The sequence below is a fragment of the Catharus ustulatus genome, chromosome 8, assembly GCF_009819885.2.
Source record: "Catharus ustulatus isolate bCatUst1 chromosome 8, bCatUst1.pri.v2, whole genome shotgun sequence".
Taxonomy (NCBI): domain Eukaryota; kingdom Metazoa; phylum Chordata; class Aves; order Passeriformes; family Turdidae; genus Catharus; species Catharus ustulatus.
The window spans coordinates 13,386,280-13,408,064 of NC_046228.1; the positions used below are offsets into that span (position 1 = coordinate 13,386,280).

The 21,785-nt window shown below is 50.5% G+C and overlaps 2 protein-coding genes across 6 annotated transcripts; one reads left to right on the top strand and one right to left on the bottom strand.

The window, feature by feature from the left end:
* Positions 1-1,965: 1,965 nt before the first annotated feature.
* On the bottom strand, positions 1,966-21,768 carry POLL (DNA polymerase lambda). Of its 5 annotated transcripts, none has more exons than XM_033065555.2 (9): positions 20,633-21,768; positions 11,989-12,107; positions 11,428-11,722; positions 10,667-10,832; positions 7,816-8,139; positions 7,138-7,311; positions 6,123-6,251; positions 4,013-4,181; positions 1,966-3,712 (listed from the first exon to the last, which is right to left on the bottom strand). In XM_033065555.2, exons 1-9 carry the CDS (start codon positions 20,731-20,733, stop codon positions 3,348-3,350), a joined length of 1,842 nt encoding a protein of 613 aa, XP_032921446.1. In that variant the 5' UTR covers positions 20,734-21,768; the 3' UTR covers positions 1,966-3,347. The 5 variants fall into 5 exon arrangements, with proteins under 5 accessions (XP_032921446.1, XP_032921445.1, XP_032921447.1 ...); XM_033065554.2 differs by having other exon boundaries at positions 11,428-11,725; XM_033065556.2 differs by lacking the exon at positions 20,633-21,768 and adding an exon at positions 12,823-13,006 and having other exon boundaries at positions 11,428-11,725.
* DPCD (deleted in primary ciliary dyskinesia homolog (mouse)) lies at positions 13,035-20,230 on the top strand. The gene is made up of 6 exons (XM_033065560.1): positions 13,035-13,142; positions 13,409-13,489; positions 14,156-14,280; positions 15,068-15,201; positions 18,803-18,905; positions 20,023-20,230. The coding sequence occupies exons 1-6, from the start codon at positions 13,079-13,081 to the stop codon at positions 20,125-20,127; spliced, it is 612 nt and encodes a 203-aa protein (XP_032921451.1). The 5' UTR covers positions 13,035-13,078; the 3' UTR covers positions 20,128-20,230.
* Positions 21,769-21,785: the final 17 nt, after the last annotated feature.

Sequence of the window (21,785 nt, forward strand, 5' to 3'; positions counted from 1 at the left end):
AACTGAGGGCCTGTCCCAGCTCCACGACTTTTTCCTCATTCTGTAAGTGCTGCTGATTTTGTTTTACTTTTAATTTTCAGGATGATCAGACTCACAGCCAGGGAGAGTGAAAGGGGGTGTGTTGGGGAGGGGGGAATAGCTGCAGCCCCTTCCTGGGAAGCAGAAACCAGGCAAAACCTCATTAGAGATGCCTAAAACCAGGTTTGCTCTCATTGCCTAAACGGATCCTGGCAACTCAGCACCCATCTCTTCCCAGACACCCCAGGAGCCCCACCCCTTGTATCTTCTTCCCAAGTGTGGCTTAGAAGAGGCAGGAGGTGTGATAGATAAGGCATGCTGTGATAGATAAGGGTGGGGGGGTCAGGCCCTGCCCCGCTGCAAGGGCAGGGATCAGAGGTATGGAGAGGAGCATGTCTGGGGCAGCTCTGCCCCCTCTGCCCAGGGCAGGGCTGACCCACAGTGGGAAGTACAGTCCAGTCTCTTCTGTGTCTCCCCTTGCTCCAGGATGATGGAGAAGCAGCATCCAGAAATGTCACCCTCCAGCTGCTCTGGACAAGCTCCTTGTGCTCCATCACCTCCTGCCCCTTTCAACCCCCACAGCTACACCCAGGAGAAATGGTCCTTATCCATCCGTGGCCCACCTGGCTGCAGTCAGCCACATGAGGGCTCTCTGCCCTCTCCAAAGCTCCTGGCCAGGGATTTGTGGGGTGGGAGGGGACAGACATCAGGCTCATTCTCCACATGACACATGTACTATGGCCACCCTCCCTAGCATTTGCCAAGGGGTTGGGCACAAAGTCATGCTCCTGTGGAGCCCTGGCCCCACACATCCCCATGTCCAGCCTCTCCCTAAATAAAAGCAGGACAAACAGCAGGCTCAGGTGCTGTTGCAGCACCCCTTTGCTACCTGGGTGTGAACTGTAGCCCTGGAGGAGGGGTGACAAAGGGAAACGAGTTGGGGACCAGCAGTGCTGTATTTCCCATACCACTATTGATGTCTTTAGCACATGGCCTCACCGAGAGAAGCAGCCCCAGCCCTCTAGGAACAGCTTGCTCTGGCACGCAGAGCTGGAGGCAAACCTGTGCTCATCCAGGCACAAAGCTGAGCAGCCCTGCATTGTGCTCCCGGCCTCAGCCCAGGCAGAAAAAGGCCCATGGCCTGTCAGACATAAGGCAGCCTCCCCATCTAACCTCCCTGTGCGTCAGGACTGTCCCCAGCCCTGGGCAAGGCCAGATGTGGTGTTGCCCAGATGGCTGACAGTAAGGATGGGGACCCCTTTCCCTGAGGGGTGGTCCCTGGGCTGCACAGGCCTCCTGGGATCAAAATGCTCTCCCTGGACCTGACAGGCCCCTGGTCAGAGGTTGCCTCCCCTCTGCTCCTGGATAACCCAGCTCAGTTCTTGCTGCTTCTGCCACAGCAGCCTTCTTCTCCAGCTTCCCTTTCGAGCCAATCATTCCTGCTGCTCATCTCCATGTGTACCCTTGGCTTCCAGGATGTTCAGACTCCCCTTGGATAACCAAAGCATTTCCATGCTCAACACTCTGAGCTGTGTTCCAGGCAGAGAACAGGAGACAGAACAGCAGCCAATTCCCACATGCCCTACTGTTTGATGCATATGGAAAAGCTGACAGCAATTCTTCCCTGACTCCACACCTGAAGAAAGAGCTCAACCCAAGGCTCAGAGCTCCAGAATCCCTCCTTTCTCTAGGAACAGCCAATCCCAGCTCAGCCATATGGCCAGCTGGATGCCTGGACAGAGGATGGTATGAAAGGATGGTGGCCAGCAAGTACCTGTCCTGAGAGACAGAAGTGCTGGTCCAACACTGTGATGATCTCTACTGTGTGTTCTCCACCTCCACTGAAACCAAGGAAATGGGCCAGCACAGGAGGAGCTCCTGGTAAGCCACAGGAAAAAGTCCCAACAGTAGCAGTGCAGAGAGCAAAAAGACAGAGATACCAAGAGAAAAGAGAGAAGGGATTTATTTATTACACTTCAAATTTCAAAGCACCAAAACATGCCAAAAGACATTAATTTCCCTCAGGTGTCCATCAGAAAGTCTGGGCTGACAAATGCCACTGCTGGGGTCTGGGCCACCCCAGCAAAACCCCAGCCCTGCTGGTGGCCAGCAGCCACAGGAACTGTGCAAACCCACCTGGCTTGTGCCTGCCCTAGCAGCAAACATGCAGCTTTGTCACTGTACATGATGGGGCTAGATCCCCTACAAGGGAGCAAGAGCCCTGGGGTCTTGGTACAGAAATGCCCACCATGGCACATCTGCCAGGAGCAACCCACTGCAATACCTGCAACAGAGCACTCAACGTCTCTGGGAAATTCATCTCCACAATATAAACTAGTCGAGGTTTCCTGAGAAATAAAATTCACTCCTATGGAACTGGTAGCACCAGCTCCATGCACATGTATACACAAACATACACACACACTTTCCCTGATCTAAAACCAGATGACCATGGCTTCCATACAAAAAAAAAAAAAAAAGGAAAAAAGCTTTGCTTTGACCCAACTATCTCCTTGTGTTTCTCTCTGTCTCTAGGCCTCCTACAGACACACAGCCCTGCTGGGTTACATTCAGTGCCATTACATTCAAATCCTTCCTGAGCCCAGCTCTTCAAGAAGAGCTGTGCAACAAGAAAAGAGCTCTTGGGCCAGACCAGGGCTCTCAGTAAATCTGGAGGATCCTCAGAACACAAGGCTGGGAGCAAGCAGGCACAGCACCTCAGGTCCCTACATCTCTTTCAAGGCTTAGCTGGCACCAGGGAAAGCTGGTGGCAATCACAGCAGCCTGGCCCTGTGCAATGGGACCCATCAAAGGACACATCCTCTGAGACAGGACACAGCAGCAGCATAGGTTAACCCCTTGAGACTCCTGCAGTAGCAGCTGCCAGCAGTAGTGAGGAGGAAGGCCTGTCACAGAACCAAGCTAGACCTCTGCTACCTTCATTCACAGCTCAGAACAGAAATTTTGGAGCGTCAGTGCTCAGAGGGAGATGCATCCCATTTCCCTTGTTCCCAAGCACTGCCAGGGGCTGGATCAGAAGACTGCAGCCCAATTTTCCAGAGTTGGGGGGAGAGGGCAGGGTAGCTGATGGGCAGTGAGCCCTTTTGGTAGCCACACCAAGACAGCACTTCCAGTGTGGCTCCAGCCCACAGCCTATGCTGAAGAAGCCACAGAGTTCTGCCCAGCAGCCGGGCCTCACACTTGCAAGGGAGCCCCAGTTGCTGGGATGTGTTCCTCAGCCTGCAGGCACCACAGAACTCTCCACCACTGGGGAAATCAGATCCTTCAAAACAGCAGCACAGCAGCAAGCCCAGCGTGACCACCAGGCATCACCAGTCCCGTTCAGAGGGCTCGCGGTAAGGCAGCCCCAGCTGAATGAACACATCTCTCTCGGTGGGAGTGGGCAGAATATGGCCAGATGAGACCTTGGCACCCCCAGGGCCTCGCACCACGGCCGAGCTGAGCGCGTGCTCCGACAGGCTCATGCCCTTGGTCTTGGCCAGGGCGCGCATGGAGCGGTTGAAGTGAGCCGAGCCCGTGAAGTAGAGCAGGGCACAGGCGAACTCCCGGTACGGCACCACGATGATGTCGAGCCGGCGGTGACGCTGCGCTGGCCCGGGCAGGCGGCACACGCCCAGGTACTTCTGCTGATCACCATTGTCCTCCTGACTCACCAGGTCATCTGTGAGGAAGCCTGGGGAGAGAGAACACACCAAGAGTAGCTGAACAGCACATGGACACCTTCATGCTGAATTCCCCACTGTCCAGAGAGCAGCAGAGATGTCTCATAACATGCTGTGGGAGCCCAGGGATAACAGGCTGAGCTGCAGCAATATTCCCTCCTTAACACTACAGCTGAGCCAGGTCCAGGGGCAGTAATTTTAAGGACTAACAAGATGTCCCATCCTTGGGAGAAGTGATCACCTTCCCTTCAATGAATGCCATCCATCTCATTGCCTCCTTGCCTTCTAAGAGAGGTTCCCCGCCCTCTTACCGCTCTTGCGGAGGCTGTCGAGCAGCTTGCTGAACACCCCACGGTGAGACTGCCCATCAGGGTGAGTGACCAGCACATCCACATCTCCACAGGTGGCCTTCCCCCGACGGTAGGAGCCACAGGCAACACACACCAGGCCAGGTTTCAGGGCCAGGGCAGCTTGTCTGACCTTTGAGAAAGAGGGATGAGGAGTCAGAGACCAGCCTCTTCATGTCCTTTCCATCAAGGCTGCAAAGGATCTCATGCCTGCCTTGAGGCCTGTCCTGCACCTCCAGAGTCTCCATACACTTGGTAGACATGGCACACTGCCCCACCAAGAAAGGTGGCCTGCTGTCAGGGGAGGAGTGAGCCAGAGTTGTGCAAACATCCTGCACAATGCCACACCATACAGCGATGGACTATAAGCTCTTGGGAGCACTGGGCTGGCACAAGCAGGAAAATGAAGGGGCAAAGTACTGCACAAGCTTTCAGAGCCTTCAGTTTCTGAGACACCAAGAGATAAGAGGTTTCTTAGCTGCCCTACAAGCAAAAGGCTCACCAGCTCTGCCCACAAAGGGAATTAGTTCAACAGGTGATGGTCACAGGCCTTCTTTCAAAAAGAGGGAAGTCTCTCCAGCAGGACCCAACACAGCAGAAATCTGTGAGTAGCCCCTGGAGTTCACTCCTGCAAGGAGCTCTGCCTCTGCAGGAAAGTTGGGCTTCCTGACCCAGAAAAAGCACAGTTGTCCCAGAATTTTAGACCAAAGGGATGCCAATATGCTGCTGCCAGCAATCAAACACATAATCAGAACTTCCCCTATTACAGTATTCTCCAGGCTGGACTCCAGCTCCTGTTTTGTGCAGACAGTGCTAACGCTGATGGCTTCATTCATTACATGTTTAAGAAAGGCTCCCAAGTCCCTGACAGGCATAAAGTATTCTTGGTCTGATTGTGCCAATCACCCTGCTGGCAGCAAATAATGATGGGCTCAGCAATTCCCAGTGATGGGGCCATCACAGAGGCTGGGGTTCAGCAAGGCAGTGTCCGTGCCCACAGCCCCTTGTCACTCTTGGGGATCATCCTTCATTAGCAAGAGATAAACCCATTAACCTTTGCCCCAAAGGTGCTCCAAGAAGCCACAAGCCTTTCTCATGCGGAGCAAGCCCTCCTCTGGTGTTTTTGCCCCCTTCTGGCTTTAAATGAAGATTTCTAGAAAACTCCCAGCCCCACCCGAGAGCCTAAAAGCTCCTCAGATCTCACAGTGACAGGCAGCACAGACAGTGACTAATCCCTCATTCTCTCTCCTGGGCCTGGATCAGAGGTGTGTGCGTGTGTATGGAGGGCAGCACAGTAATCCCATCAAGATAACAATAGACCCACTCCCAAGAGCCAGCTCCTCAGCCCAGCCTGCCTGGGAAAGGGACCACTCACCACCAAAATGGCTAATCCGGCACACAGGACTGACACCCCAGCAGGAGCCTGGCAGGAGGGTATTCTTCATGGCCAGGCCCTGTGGCCGAGTGACAGGGTCACACTGGCTGCTGCTTCCATGGTGATTGAAGAGCACAGGGGTAGCAATGACAGTGTGTGCCCCAGGCTCTCTGCTCACATTAGGGTACACTGGCTTAGCACCCCATGGTCTTGGAGTGCCACAGCATCCTAGAGCAAGCAGCACTCGTTTGCAGCCTAGATTCCCTTTGCTTCTATCAAGGATATCCACCCTCTGTTCTCTGACAATTAGATCACAGGGTGCTCACAGCTTCCTTTGAAGGAGCAGCACCAGGGACACCTCAGCTGAAAGCAGGCATTCCAGACATGATGAGAGGCGAGAAAGCAGAGCTGGGAACCTGCTTATCCCACCATGCCACACGCAGCCTTCTTCAAAGCAGTGTGTACAACTGACTCCTGTGAAGTATTCTCCTCCTTGCCAAACACTCAGACTGAACTTTCTTATGGGACAAGGTAGGGGCCTTGTATGGCCATGCCCAAAAGGAGTCCCCCAAGCACTGACCCCACTCAGAGAAGCTGAAGAGCTCAGCTATAAAACAAGGGCCATTTTCACAGCATGTACCTTCCTGTCATGTACCCAGCAGGTGATGCACTCTGAGGGCCTGAGGCCAAGCTACTTACGGTCTGCTCTATTTCTGCAGCTTCCTCCCGAGGCATGCGCTCCAGGAAATCCGTGTAGTGCTTCAGCCCCACAGCCTGCTGGCTGGTCAGAGTGGCCTTGGTGCGGATGTCATCCAGCGTCCGGAAACCCTAGTGCAAACCATGTGCTGATATTCAAACATCTACCAAGACTTTGCTCTTCACATACTTTCCACCAAGATTTGGGGAGACTGTAGTTAGCCTGTCTCAAGTTAAGGCCAAGTCACAGCTTCACATGTAGAGAACACTTTAGGGCCTGGTTCCTAAAAGAAGGGATTTAGGCACTCCCACTATCCAGTGCACACCTCTAATCTCCACCCCTCCTCTGACAGAAGGTTATTGCTCTTAAGGCATGGTGTCCCTATACCCTGAGGGAAAATATGTAATTCAAGTAAAGACACCCACAACATCCCAATGAGGGAAGCCAACAGCATGAACACAAACATGTTTTTAAGACAGTCAAGAATCCAGTCATAAACCAAACACTACAGGAAACCAGGCTCCATTAGCTCAGGAGACAAACTGCTTTTAAAGAAGGAACCCACCCAGTGGGGTGGGCTGTTCCTGTTGGCACAATTATTTCAACCTCATTTTTATAACTTCCAGACAAGATGGATGGCTGCTCTGACAGCTGCAGGCCAACAGCCAGCAATTGCATCAGGAGCTTTCTCAGACAAGATGCCCTGATTCAAGGCTGGTTCTTAGCAACATCATTGCCATGACCAGTGTGACATGAGCTCCAAGAAGTGATGCAAGAGAAGAGGCAGCATATCTCCCATTCCCCCTCTCCACATCTTTGTTCTTTACCCACCCCACCTCAGCTGGGGGCTGAGACACAATGGGATCCAACCTCATAGTTACTCACAAAAAACCCAGATTTAAATCTTACATGTAGATATAGGAAATTAAAAACTACTTGTGGAAGTAACTCTCCTACACTTGGCAGCAGTCTTCCAACCGTAACCTGAAAGCCTCCTGTGTAAGGCATTGAATTTACCTGCTGGTACCACATCTGAGCTGTCTTGACTCCTGCTCCCCAGATGTTGGAAAATAACTCCAGCACAGGCACACTCTCACTGATGTGATCCAGCTTGCGCAGGTGCCCGCTCTCCAAGATCTCCAGGATCTTCTCTGCCATCCGCTTCCCAATCCCAGGGATTTTACAGGCTTCCTAGAAAGAAACCAGGGCTGCTACTGGAAAAGCAAGGATCATAGAGAAGCTGGGGAGCTGCTACTGACTCAGAGGCTGGTTAGTCATTTGATGGGTAAAGGGTGAGTGGCAGGACTAGTTCTGCCCGATGGACTCCTCTCTAGCCCAGGCTTACCTTGGCTAATCAATTCAAGTGGAAGAGGACAAGCCTGCAGAATGGGACTGAAACATGAACACACTGAACTGCGGGACTGCCACAGCCCCCAAGACTCATATCCAGCTAGTTTTACATGTTATTGCTATTGGCGGCCAGTTGCTGCTGATGAAAAGGAAGGTGAAAATGTCCCTGCATTGTGTCTAAGGAAAGCATTTATCTTGTGAGTGTTCAGATCTGGCACTAACAGGCTCAGATTCCATTTTTCTGCTCTTCTGCAGTGTCTGGTCAATAAATCTCAACTTGCACTTTCTATACAACTTCCATCAAAGGTCTATCTCCCTGCTCCAGCCCCTGGGGAAGTGTTTTACCTGGTAGGAGGTAACTGGTTTGTGATAGCTCTTGAGTGCATTGATTGCTTTGGAGTAGCCCAGAGCTCTCCACTTGTCCCCCTGGACAGAGTAAGCCTTTGCCAGCACTTCCAGCTTATCTGTGATGGATTGGTTGTGGTTTTCCTTCTTGGTGTTGGAAGACTGGGCACAAACCCACTTGCTGGGAGGCTGGGCCACTGTGTAAGAGCTGTCACTGTTCTCTTCTGATGATTTCTCAGGGTAGCGGCCAGAAATCAATGCTTCCAAGTCTCCCTGGGTGACACCAGCATCTTCTCCTTCACTGTCTTCATCATCAGAGAATTTCTTTAGGGAAAGAGCAGAAAGCAGAGATTAAGTGCATGCCTCATACATCCTCTTGGCACAGGCTATTTCTGAGATTAGGAAGCCAGACCACCAAGCCAGACCACCTCCCTTCTGGGCATGCGATGCTCCAATTGCCACCTCCAGAAGCAGTCGGTTATATGCACACCACAGTTCCCCACACCTCAAGCTACACATGCACATCTCACACTGCACAGGAGACTGTACTGCTGCCTGTGATTCAAGCACACAGCCCCCTCCTACAGCCAAGCCCCTAACTGAGGTAAGACACTGAGTAAGTGAGCAACTGCTGCCAGCAGCATGATATGACAATGCCAGAATCCCCGGCTGGCAGAGATTTTGACTCCCTACTCCCACTGGGAAATCTTTAGCTCGTCTGGTGGCAGCATAGACACATCTCTCACATTCAGACTCAGCAACTTCTACCCCATAATGCAGATGACAGCAGATAGGCACTGAACTTTGTTTTCAGTTTACAGACACAAAATCTTAACAGAGTAGTAAATTAAAACCCTCTCATTTTACCCATGGCTATCTGCAAGAGAAAAGGCGGAGGAAGGAATGACACAAAGGACTCCACATTCCTCAGTGACAGAAGAAAGAACCAATGTATGCATTTGCTGATACCCTCAGCATTAGGATGCCTCTGTGTAGACTTAAGAAACAATGAGCCTCGGCTTCAGGTAATGAACAAAAGGGGATAGAAGTGGAAAGCCGCACAGAGGCTTTGTAGACTGCTTTGCTCACTGGGGTCCCCATCTCCCCTGATGTATAAACACAGCAGTCTATGAAGATCCAAGAGCTTCTGTGTTGTGGAAGTAACTCTGAGTGATGCAGTGTTGTTTGTGATCAGTCCAGCAATTAGAAGCAGCACACCATGTTCTGAGTTTCTGCAGTGTCAGCCTAAGTCAGAGCCACATCCTTACAACCTCTGGTTCTGCTGGCTGAGGAGGTAGGAGGTCTGGAGACACATAGATGGGATGTGTTTTGCAGTCTTGTTGTATAACTCTGAAAACTGTGTCAGATTGAAGATTTCATAGACCTAATCAGTTTAATTTGTCTTGAAATCAACTCTCTTAAGATGCTGTTCTCTCTAAGGGCAGCAAAGCCTCAGAGGACTCAGATAAGCCAGTAAGCCCCTTAAAGGCATATAAAGGAGCACGTTATCCAATCACAGTGCAGAGAACTCTGCAGCTGGAGCTGGAAGCAATTCCCATCCTCCTGGCCAGCAGTGTCACAGGTGGAACAGCCCTTAAAACCCCCCACTCTCTACACTTTGTCAGCAAAGCTGATGGACTCTTCACAGTCACATGTGCAAAAACAGCTAGTAGCAACAGGCTGCTTGAGAGGGAGGCAGCAGCGTGGGGTGACAGCTCTGTGTTCACAGAGAGTAACTGGCACTGCTTACAGAGGCTGCCTTGCAGAGAACTAATGCATCTGGATACTCTGGTTACTAGTCTCACTGTCAACAGGATTTCCTCACAGAAGCTGACATCCAAAGGCAGAATTCCCACATCAGTCTCTGTTTAGTATGAAACACTGGCACACCCATCATCTCCTAGAGAAAAAACATCCACGCAAACTAGAAAAGACTCTAAGCTTAAAAGCTACTTCTAAATGAAGTTTTAGCTTTACTGTTGTAGGTGAGTCTCAAGTGGTTGGTACTGTCTTTAAAAGCCCTCTCTTCCCTGAGTCACATAAACCTAAGCTTGGGACAAGAGATTTTACTGAAATGTCTACAAATATGGCTTCTGCACCCTCAGTGAGCTGCCAAGTAGAGAGTAATTGCAGGGTTTGGGCAGCCAAATTTTGGACTGTGTTGCAAAACAGATGTCAGCAGTATAAGGCAGCTGCTGGGGATGCTAGAGATAATTTTGCTACACATAGGTTTGAAGACTGACACCAATGCCGAAGAAGAATTCAGCAAATCTGAGCAAAAATACAGAGAAAGGAAGGAAAGCTAACAGCAGGCCAGAGAAGCTGACTCACAGCAGAAGCCACTAATAACCCAACACAGATATTTTAAGAACACCTCCATGATCCTTCTGGTAGCAACTTGATCCACTGTATAAACATGTGTCTGAACAGGATGTTTGCCAAGGAGTGGAGAACTGGTCCATATAGCTCAGGCAGGAACATGGGATGAAATACCAGAGACAGCTTCCTGAAAAGGAGATATTCTCAGACAGGGAATATTCCTCAAAAAGGACCTAAGTGAAAATCACCATAGTGAGCCTTGACCTGATCAGAGCACCAGGACTGCTTCAGCTGGAAATGTTCTGATGAGAATAGCAATTTGGGGGTGTTGTTTCTATTCTTAACACCTAAAAAGGACAAAGAGAAGCAGTAACCACGTCCACAGCCTGAGTCTGGCTCACTGAAACATCCAAACACCTTCCCTCTGCTGAGAAAAATCTCACACTGTGTCCTTGCAGGGATGCTCTTAGCCAGGAAAAGCAGCACACAGGTTCTGTTCACAAGGAGATGGATCTGTGCAGGAAAGCCTCACCTCAGCTAGTTGCTGCTGTCCAAGGGTGCCCAAGCCTCGCTGTGAGGAATCCTCCCGCTGTGATTCAGCATTAGGTTTCACTGCTCCCTCCTCTGCTGGGGGCTGGATCTTTTCTCTGTCCAGAATGTGCTGCTGTTCTTTCTGGGATTCCTCCTTCTCTAGGTACCTGCCATGGATCAGATGTCTCAGTATAGGAGGACTTCTCAGCCTCCAGAAGTTTGACCAAGAAATCCTTCTGCATGTTTTGGGATGGACCAAACAACCCATATGAATCGTACTCTCCAGATCACAGATTAATTACTCTTTTAGCTCAACTCCCCAGTTAACATGTACCTTGCTGACCTGAAACTTCCACTCCTACCTACCTCACTTAGACTCTCTCTCCAAAACTTTGCCAAAACATTTTGATCCCAACCTGTGCCTGCTGCTCCACTCTTAATTTCCTCTTGTGCCTAGATGCCAATTCTGTCTCTACCTTTCATCTGCAATAAGTAAGAAACAGCATTTAATCCTCAGTATTTTTAAGAGACATCTTGTTATCACTGATGGATCAGGAAAATGTGCCTTTAGCAAATGTCAGGACTTCTGGTAGTACTTCTGGGCCCTATTACATGTTTTGCTATCACACAGAACTTTGAGTCATGCTTGCAGGAGCAGCAAGGAGTTGCAGTCCAAGATTTTGAGCAGAGGTCAAATTTTGGAGCTGTTCAGTTTAGGATAGAGGAAATGCAGGGAGGAATGGCAGTGTGGCATTTGCATACCTGTGAGGGATAAAGACACCATAGCCAGCAGTACTCAGCAGCTTCTGGTCTCTAAGGCAAGCACTAAGCCAGGATGCCTTCACCAGCTGCAGCCCCGGGGGCAGCTTGGTCAATCTGAGGAGCCGGAAGGCGCGATCACAATCCATGTCCTCAGCCACAATGACGTGTGTCACCTCCGAGGAGAACTGGCTGTGTACGGCTCCCCCATTCAGGACAATCTGCTTGTGGAAGATCTCAGCCCTGGCCTGGCCAATGCCAGCTTGTAACACATAGGCGATGACAGGTTTCAGCCACTCTGCTGAGGAAAGCATAGGGGCAGGGACAAAGTGACATGAGAAAGTGCCCCAGCCTAGCAGGGCTACATCTCTCACATGGGAATTGATGGCACCAGCCCTGGCAGGCAGTCTTTGCAGGGCTCCAGTTGGACACACCAAACCAAGCTGGCCATGACCTCTACAGAAAACACACTGAGGGCCAGAAAAAGCCTTTGGGGAACAGCACTTGCAGCTAACATGCTAGGTGTAAGTATTATATCCTGCATCACACAGACACGGGACTTACCCTCAGGTATCTCTGTTCCTTCCTCTTTCGGGATCTTTGGAGGGATGCTTTTCCCTGAGTCATCCCTCACCTTCTTCCTCTTGGGAAAGGCTTTGACAATCCCTTGTGGCTCCATAGGCCTGGTGGGAAGGTTAGCAGAAATTGCTAAATATAGATGAGAAAGAGCAAGGTTGCTTAGATCTTACCTAATCCCAACTCAAGATTCACTCATGCTGCTCACTGTTTTGTTGTTCTGAAGTTTTTGTTGTTGCCCACCAAAAATGCTCAGCCTGAGGGAAGCAACCAGAATCAAGAACTGCAGCCCAGAAGGTCAGAAAAACCAAAATCAGAAAGTCACTTAAGTCAACCCTGCCTGAACGTCTTAGAAACCTCTACAGCTGAGTTCTTACAATGAAAAGCATTCTAAACTTCAACGTTTAGAGCTCCTATCTACTCAGCCTAAAGAAGCCTGGAAAAGTTGAAAATGGTCCCGTCTGGCCATGACTTCCTGCTATGGTCACCTCATCTGAGCACTAAACATAATCCTCTGAAGGCCAACCCAGAGCTCGATTCAAGCCTTCACTTCTGCGAGGAAGAGTTCAGCTCCATAGGAGCAGAAACCCTGCTACACCTCTAAAACTCACCTCCGCTGAAACGTTTCCGTTTTCAGGTCGTTTTGACAAAAAAAAAAAAAGCCCTCTGGAAACAGTAATCCTTTCTCTCAGATAAAGCCCACACCAAAAGCCCGCTAAGGTTCTGGGTTCCCGAGTACGTTCCAGGGCTCGGAAGTGTGTTTCTGCAGGCTGTATTTTAACTCCTATAAACCACAACGCACGCGCCGGGCACCAAACCTGCCTTAGCAGCCTCCTCAGGCCGTGAAGGTTTCAAGGCCACCAACCTCGGGGGCAAGAAGACCCCAAACCTCGCGGCTGTGCCCGGGGGAGCCAAGGGAAGGCGGGAGCCGAGGGGGCGCAGCCGGAGAGGGGAAGGCCCCAAAGCAGAGCGGGGCCGGGGCCGCGCCCGGGCAGGGCCACGCTCGCTCGGCCGGGCCGGAAGCGCTTCCGGCAGAAGAGCGGAAGTTTCCCCGTTGCCGCGCGACGGCGCGGCCGCCATGGCGGTGCCGAGCTGGCTGGAGCGGCTGCGGGCGGCCGACAAGACGGCGCTGGTGCAGGACGGTAACCGCGGGGCGAGGGTCGGGACAGCCCCCGCCTGCTCGCGCTGCGAAGTGTGGGGTGGTCCTGTAGCGAGCGGGCGCGGAGGGGAGCGCTCCTGGGTACAGCCCCGCACTCCGGGCAGGGCCCTAGGGGAGGACACAAGGCCATCAAGGCGGGCAGTGGGACGGGGTCCCTGACACTGGGATAGGGCCCCAGACAGAGGGACAGAGCCCTACACCCAGGGGTAGGTGTGTCCCGTTTCCTCTCAGCACCTGCCTTTCCTCTAGGGAAGCGGAAGATCCACTACTTGTTCGAGGATGGGAAGGAGATGGCCGAAGAGTACGACATTAAGACTGGCCAGTTAATAAGTAAGTGGTGCTCTCAGCTGGCCCCCAGCAGACGTGAGTCGGGGCAGAACTGCGGGGCAGTGAGTCTGTACCCTCAGGGCTGAGGTGTTGAGAGGAACCACCTGGTCAGGAACAAATCATCCCTGCCTGTTGTGGTAAACAGGCATGGCTGTAGCAGAATTTTGTAGGGACAGAAGTAGAGTTCAGCTTGCAGCCACGGTTCTCTGACTTTCACGGCATAGCAGACCTTGCTTTAGCCCAGGATCTCCCCCAAACATCCCATCTGTCTCAACAGACTTCAATGGACTAGATGGGATTGCCATCATAGTTACCAGGCACCGAGTCTGTACCACATGAAGGGCTGAAATTTGCTTTTTGGTGGTTTCTGCTACCACAAACAAGGTGTCGTTTATGGCTCTTATGTCCAAAACCACAGCAGCTGCAGCACAGCAGCTGTCACAACTCCACCATGGCTTCAGCACCAGGTTGCAAAAGAGAGAGGCATTCAGCTGAGAATTTCTCACCTAGGAATAGGCCAACTAGCAGATCAACTCACACCAAAGTCAAAATTACTGGAATTAAGATACTTATATTCATATCATCTCAGCGTGTTGGGCAGCTTTGGCAGTCAGTTGCTGGAGTTCTTACAGAGCAGAAGAATGAAAACTCTTCTTCTCTCTTGCCCAGGTAGAAAATGGCGAGAGAAGAACACCCTTGGGGGCACCGGCAAGTGGCAGGTGGAGGTGGGAGAGCCGACCTCGCCGCTCCTGGGAGCACTGGAGTCAGAGCTTATAACAGAGAGCAGCTCAAATGTATGTAAGGGTCTGCAGGTACCACTGCACCTAAACTACCTTGTCTTGTGCTTACAGCAGTAGTTGGTAGAGTGCAGATCACCAAGAGACAGCCTTAATGCACCCAGCACCCTGCTACAAATCACCCCAAAATGGTAGGGTGAGTAGAAAGAAGGCACAGCTTAGGTTCTTTAGGACTCTAAGAGATTTTCAGTTCTCTTAAGTAAAGAAACTGTACTGGTGTGCTCACCAGCTAGTATCCTGTCTTGAAAGAGCAGGGTGACAGGAAGGCCAGTGCCAGGACAAGTCAGGGGCTAGGAAACAGAGGTGATACAAAGGAAAGGCACAGGCAGTGCATAGCAGGCTCTTTAACAGCTTGTTTCTTCTTCACACCCTTCCGACTGAGGGCATAGCTATTTTAGTCTCACCATCTTTTCTATAGACCTGAAACACAAGCACAGCTCTACACTGCAAACTGGGGCAGAGCTAGGATTGAATCCAGCAGGTTCCTAGAGCAGGCAGAGTTCAGTATTTGGTTGCCTGTGAGGAAAAGGCCCCTGTAACCCTGTACTGCTAGGCTTCCTTACTGAACACTTTCGGCACTGCAAGTAGTGCCCTGGGCAAAGGCAGAGCAGCCCTAGCTGTAGGAAAATGGTACTCAGGCAGCTTCTTGAGTCACTCCCTAATGCTCTAGTGTGAAAGAACAGCTACTCCCACGTGGAGTCTCACAATAGTACAGGAAGGAGACAGGGAGGGGAGGAGAGGAGACAGCTGAAGGGGCCTTGCTAAAGGTGCTTGTTTGCTGTAGCCTATCTTCATGAGGAAGGATACCCTGAGCAGCTTCCAGTGGCGGATCCGTAACCTTCCCTACCCCAAAGAGGTCTACAGTGTCTCCCTGGAGGAGGAGCAGCGCTGCTGTGTCATCCGGACCACCAACAAGAAGTCAGTAAGGACAGCACTGCCAGTGCTGACAGTGCCTTGGGGTGGGCTGGCACAGAGGGCAGGCTAGTGTTGGCACAGGGGGCTGTCCCCTCTTCTGTCCCTAGTGTGCAAGGGCTGAGGGGCCTTACCTTACAGCACATGTCTCCTGCTGCCCAATTTCCACCCCCAACTGCCTCAGACACGTTTACAAGTAGAGCTCCTCAAGCTCTGCACTGGCCATTGCAAACTCATCTTGGCTCCAGTAGGGTGGTGCTTGTGCTTTTTTTGCCCTGTCAGATGTCAAATTCTTAGAAACATAAAGTAAGAGCCTTGCAGACCTCTTGAAGCTAGAACATTCAATTTTCTCCCTCTGATTTAGTCACTGGTTCTCAGAATACTGCAGGATTCAACATGGACATCAAAGTTGTGGGCACCCAGACAGATCTCCCTGCATAAACATGTCCTATAGTCACAATGCCAGTGAGATGATCTGAAGGTAGCAAGCAAAAAAGACTGAATCTGGGAAGGAAGCACCACAGTATTCTGCCTAGAGAGATTTGAGATTGGAGGAAGAAAATGGAAAATGCTTTTAAAGCTACATCTTGTAGTGTGTTAACACATGGCATCTCACATACAATGAAACACACAGTGTCCCAAAGCATCTACAGCCTCGGATAAGCCAAGATGAGCTGTAGTATTGGGAAGTGACACAGAACGAGCCTTGAGAGCACAAGGGAAGGTGATGGAAGTGGCTGTAGGTGGTGCTGTCGGCACAGAACTGTGGCCTCTCAGCTGCCGAGGGCTTCGCGACACAGCACTCGCGAGTCTCCCAGCAAAGGGCTGCTGGAGCGCACATTAGCCTACCTGGGGGCTCAAAACCAGAAGGCTGGGAAGAGAGAAGTTAGCCCATAGAAACAGCAAGCAATTACAACTCTAATACAGAAAGATGTTGGCCTAAAATGCACACAGAGGGATTCACAGAACAGTGGTGCTTTAGTAGGGAGACCTATGTAGCAAAAGATGAATGAGATTCCCATCAGCCATACATGGATATGCATGGAGCTAGGACAGGAATGGAATACGTGATCCTAAATCCAACCACATACTGTCATGGACAGTCTTATCTACACCCAAACCTACTGATAGTGGTGTGTATGTGGGACATTCCTTGCCTGTGTATGTGGGAACTTCCTGCATAGGTGCCATAAAGCTTATAATGTAGCACTGAGGTTTTACCTACACCCTACCTGACTTCAGGCTTTTTTGTGCTGCTCTCAGGAGGATCTTCCATGAGCAGCTGACACTTGCTCTCTCACAACTAGTGTAAGAGGACCCAACACAACTTATGGCCCGTGTCTGACAGTTAAGGACTTTCAGAATTAAAGCTGAAAGCCACCTCACTGAGGAGAAGAATGACGTTGCTGTCAGTAGGGAGCAGGGACAGACACCAGCACTAGCACACTTAGTACAGGCTCCAGGATATCTTAGATCATTTCTTCTGGGTCTCGGCCAGGGCAAGGCACCACTCAGCAACTAATTCCAAGATAGCAACAGCATGGAATCCACAGAGGGAGCGCACATCACTACGGGAGAGAAAGGAAGCCTCTCCAACCCTTGGAAGTCAGCCACGCTGCTTCTGAGCAACAGAGCTGTGCTGACCGCCAGCCAGAGGGACAAGTAACAGGAGGGGCTGCCAAGTCACTACTGAGTAGCTCAGCTCTAAATTCTCAGCATACCAGTAGCAGTTTTCCCTATGGGCTGACAAAAAGTGGGTTTCCAGTAGGAAAATAATAGAGGTGATTTCACATACTTACTGTGGATCTCGGGCCAGGACTCGGGCTTAGAGTGTAATACTGCCCTTGGCCATGGGGTGAGAGGAGAGGGCAGAGAATCAGCCTGCATTCGGGATAACCACCCATCAGCTACCTCCCCAGCCCAGACAGGAGCTCTTCACTTCCACCAGTCATTCTGTTCCCTCTGGCCACGGCAAGGGCTGCTCAAGTGGGATTTGCTTAAAACCTCTTGCTGTAAAATAAATCCATTAAACTGAACTCTAAAAACAAACCTAGAAAGCCACCTCCCCAAACACCAAACCTGATTCAATTATTGTAGTGAGAGGCAGTGGTAATGTTAGGAGGAGGAGGGGTTGGCAAGACAGATCTGGTTTCCTTTGATCTTGTCACAGATTTTAGTTTGAGGCCAGCCAAAGCCATTCTTCTCCCCTTCTCCTTAGTCCTGGGGCAGCAGAATGCTGCTGTTTCATTGATGACTCCCAAGGCCCTTTGAAACAGTGGTTTTTTTCTGTGTACTCCTTTTTTTTTTGTCTAATCGGTAAGAAGTTAACACTTCCTTAACATGTCTTTGTGTTCATCTAATCTCTGCTGTTTAACCTTTGACATCTCCCTTATTATCCATGTCTGCCACCTTTTCCAAATACCGACAGCAGTGACAACACAGAACGGTTTGAGCCCTGCGGTAACAAGCCGTGTACATTCCTCCCACTGCACCGGGAAAGCCATTTGCCCTTTGTAGCTGTTTTTCACCGTGACTTGGAAAATAAACCGCAGTTTGGGCAGAGGTAGCTAGAGAGGCCAAGCCTGACACACAGCCAGCTGAATTGAGAACCACTCCTCATGGTAGCAGCCACTGCCTATTCCCACTCTGCTCCAGGCACCTCAGTACCAGCTACAGGTGAATTCCTTGGAGAGGATTCCCCACAAGAGTGCTGGAAGAGAATCCAGCCATGCCTCTGGGTGGGCATAGGAGCACAAGCCAGTGTATTTGGTGCAGCCTCAGAGAGAAGCAGTAGATGCCAGGCAAGCCATGCCAAGCACAGATCATCTCAGGCAAACACAGACACAGGTCTAAAGGGTTCTGGCTCCAAAATCTTAGGAAATGTCCTAGCTGGCAAAAACCTCTCTGTTCTCTGCTTGGATGTGAGAGGTTATTGGAAGACTGGGATAGAAACCAGGCAAGAAACAATTAGGAGAGCTGTAAGTGCCCAGGATCACCACAGCCACCATGCAGGCTGCATGGAGAAGCTGCAGAGCAGAGGCTCAGGTGATTGTGGGCAGTTACACCTGGAGATCTCTGCCCAGGGATATGCATGAGCACCACCGTGCCACCAAAGCAAGAAGTTAAAAACGGGGGTTTAGGAAGGATTGCAACACAAAATGGTGCATCACAGAGGAAAGTAAGTCATATGGCACGAGAGCTTTGACTGCTATTTTGACAAAAGCTAAAAGAAGCTGCTACTTAGAGAGATTCAAAAGGCCATGAGCAGGGAAAAAGACAAGGAATACCATGGTAGGGCTGAGTAGTCTATCTTTAACCATAGCTGGCACTACATGTAACAGGCAAGCTGGAGGAACCAAGCCTGCTGTCACACACCAAAGCTCTTCAGGACTTTGCCAGCTTTGGTTTCCAGTTTGGAGGTTTGTTTCTAGTGCTCCTGCTAACCTGAGGGCACCGGCAGGCACACAACATGGCACAAGGGCCTCTTGCCAATCCTGAGAGGTCTGTTGTCCTCATCTACACTTTGCAGACTAGCAGTCTGTGTCTCAGCACTCCTAGTGGCAGAATAAAACCCCACCTTCCTTATTTCTGTCTCTCTCATTTGTAGGTACTATAAAAAGTTCTCTATTCCTGATCTGGACCGATATCGCCTCCCCTTGGATGCAGCTGCCCTGAGCTTCACCCATGCCAACAACACCCTGATCATCACGGTGAGGTTTTAACCACACAGAACAGCACTCTGCCCTTCTCCTTATGTCCACAAAGAAACTGAAGTTCTTACACGTGGGGAAATGAGCTGAGGGTCACCCATGCAACCCCTTCTCTGTCACAGTCGGTGGGAGTTTCAGATTACACTGGGCATGCTAACACTCGCCAGGAGATCCCAGGTGGCAGGAGGGGCCCTGCTTTCTGTTCAAGGTGACATGCAGGTGGAAGAGTGTCTGTCATAGCCTATTTTCCATGTATTCCCTCCCTCAGGCCTGAGCAAGCCTCCGTTCTCAGTGGCACTAGGTTTCTCTTGTCTCAGAGTGTAAGAGTCCAAGGACTACTGCACTTCAAGGCCTCAGAGTCTTAAAAAAGAATAATAAAAAATAATCACCTTCTGCTTTGTGTCAGAGAGGGAACACTTCCACACACATGGTGGAAGCAAAAGACTAGCAACATGGAACACACTTCTTGTTGCAACAAGCAGACAGATGCTTTTGAGCAGCAAATGTTTGCCTTATTCAGTGCAGAAGTCAGCTTCATAGAGGGCACACCCTCTGTGAGAAACCTGGCAGCAGAGCTGGGCTGCACGTGCAGAGGAAATGGGCCAAGAGGAACACCTTGAGTCCTCCTGAGCTTCTGTTTGCTACTGGCCAAACCTTGCAAAAAGCACCTGCATTCACCACTAAGCTGCAGCTGGGTTAGAGACCTCTGAGGGGAAGATAGAGGAACTGCAACTCTTACTTCTCTCTGCAGTAAAAAAAAAAAAGACTTATTTTATTTATATGTATATATATAAAACACTTGTGAGCATACGGTCAGTGAGCACAGCAAGTATCTGCTTGCCAGGATATTCCAGAGACGTTGGTGGGGGCCAGGATTCCACACCTAACTGGAAAGTTTTACTTGCACTGTAAAAGACACTCCAAAACTTGGCAAATGTCTTCAGCTTGCTGGCACCACCTCTCTAAATGGGCTTTAGAGGCCAGCTGGTAATGACAAGGCCTCCCTTGGCAGGAGGGCCCTTGCTGGGCCAGCAGCAACAGGCCTCAGTTGGTCTGCTTGGAGCTGAGGGTGAACAGGAGTTCAGGAGTGCTAAGGGCATTTCTTTCTGTCCTACAGTACCGGAAGCCAAAGGAGATCCTGGCTGCAGAAGAGCAGTTACAGAAGGAGCTGAAGAAGATAAAGGCAGCTAACAGTGGGGATGGAGACTGTAAGACCCAGTAGGCAGTGGCTGCTAAGAGGTTGAGGTGAGGGGCAGCTCTCTGGCACAGCTTCATCATGTTGATTTTGCCTTATCTAATAAAAATGAGTTCTGTTGTCAATAGAACCATTTGAAGGAATCTCTGTAAGGCCAGGAAGACAGCAGGAGAGTTGACCTGTCTGCTGCCTGGCCTGCTGATTTATGCAGGCATTTCATAAAATCATAGAATGGTTTGTGTTGAAAAAGACCTTAAAGATCATCTAGTTCTAACCTCTCTGTCATGGGCAGGGACACTTTCCACTAGACCAGACTTCTCAAAGCCCCATCCCACGTGGAACATTTCCAAGGATAGAATGATCCTTCTATAAATTGAGGGAAGCTGTAATAGCAAAGGAAGCTCCACCACCTCCACAACCAGCAGCCCTGTCCCCATCCAGCATGACACCTTGGGAATTCCCCATCTGCCACTGTATCTGAAGGCAGTAATGTTTGGAAAACAAGAACTCCCTTCTCACACCCATTACTTGCCTGGGATGTGCTTGGAAGCAGCTCCCTCCTGTGCAGTTATGCAGCTCCTCCATGCAGTCAGAAGGATGCTCTGGTGACTTTGGTATCTCTGCAAACAGCATCAATGTTTAGACCTGAGTGGGCACAGCCTATGAAACAGGGTAAAGAGGAAGACATGCAGCTGCTTCCTTAGTGCCAGTCATCCACAATGTGACCGAGCTGTGCAGAGCACAGGAACCAACATGCAGCTGCCTCCATTTGCATGGCACAGAGGGGAAGCAGTGGCTGGGCCACTGGCCAGCTAAGGAGCAGTAGCTGCCCACTCTTCTGTGAGGGCACAAACATGGCCCCTTGCAAACCTCACTGCACAGGGACAACCCCAACAGTGCTGCTTTACCAACTTCTCTCCAATAGCCATCCCCTTGCTTAGATTTCTGAATGTTGTTCCGTCCCAGTTCATACTTGAGCAGTTACTACCCAAGCAAACCCTGCCTTCAAGTGAGCTGCTCGTGGGCTCCTAGCATAGCTCCCCTGACGAGGCTGCTTTCAAAAGATGACAATTCTTTAGAGTCTAGGGCTCCAGCAAACATATTCCTCCAATTCTGGTGCATCACAAGGGAAGAACAGCCTCTTGACAGCGGAAATGAACGTACCGAGTTCTAACAAAGCACCATGCTGAGTGGGTCACCCTAGAAGTGCTCTCAGTTTGTGATAAAAACCTCTCCTTTACCTATCCAGGATACCCAAACTCAACCAATTGGGTTCCCACACTTCCTTCCCCAAGGAGGGCCAGATCCTAGATACCACTGTATTCTCTCACAGCACATTATCCACATCCAATCAGACATTACAGAGCACATTGAAAGCTATGGTTGCTCAGAGACCCACATCAGGTTCAGAAGGATGACACAAAAAGGAGCAGAGCCCACTTGGATGTGCCTACAGGATCCCAGTAAATCACATCCATGTGTTCATACTAGTCTGGTTTGCTGCTTCCTTATGCAGGCACCAAATGAGTCACAGATTGTACTTTTTGAATTCTTGTTTGAAAAAGTGACAGGAGATCCAAGCTCCCAGGAACCACCTTCAATGCAGCAGTCACAGGGCCTAGCCAGGGAGAGAGATCTATTAGACATGGAGACAGCATGTGAGAATAGGTCCAACCTCTCCCACC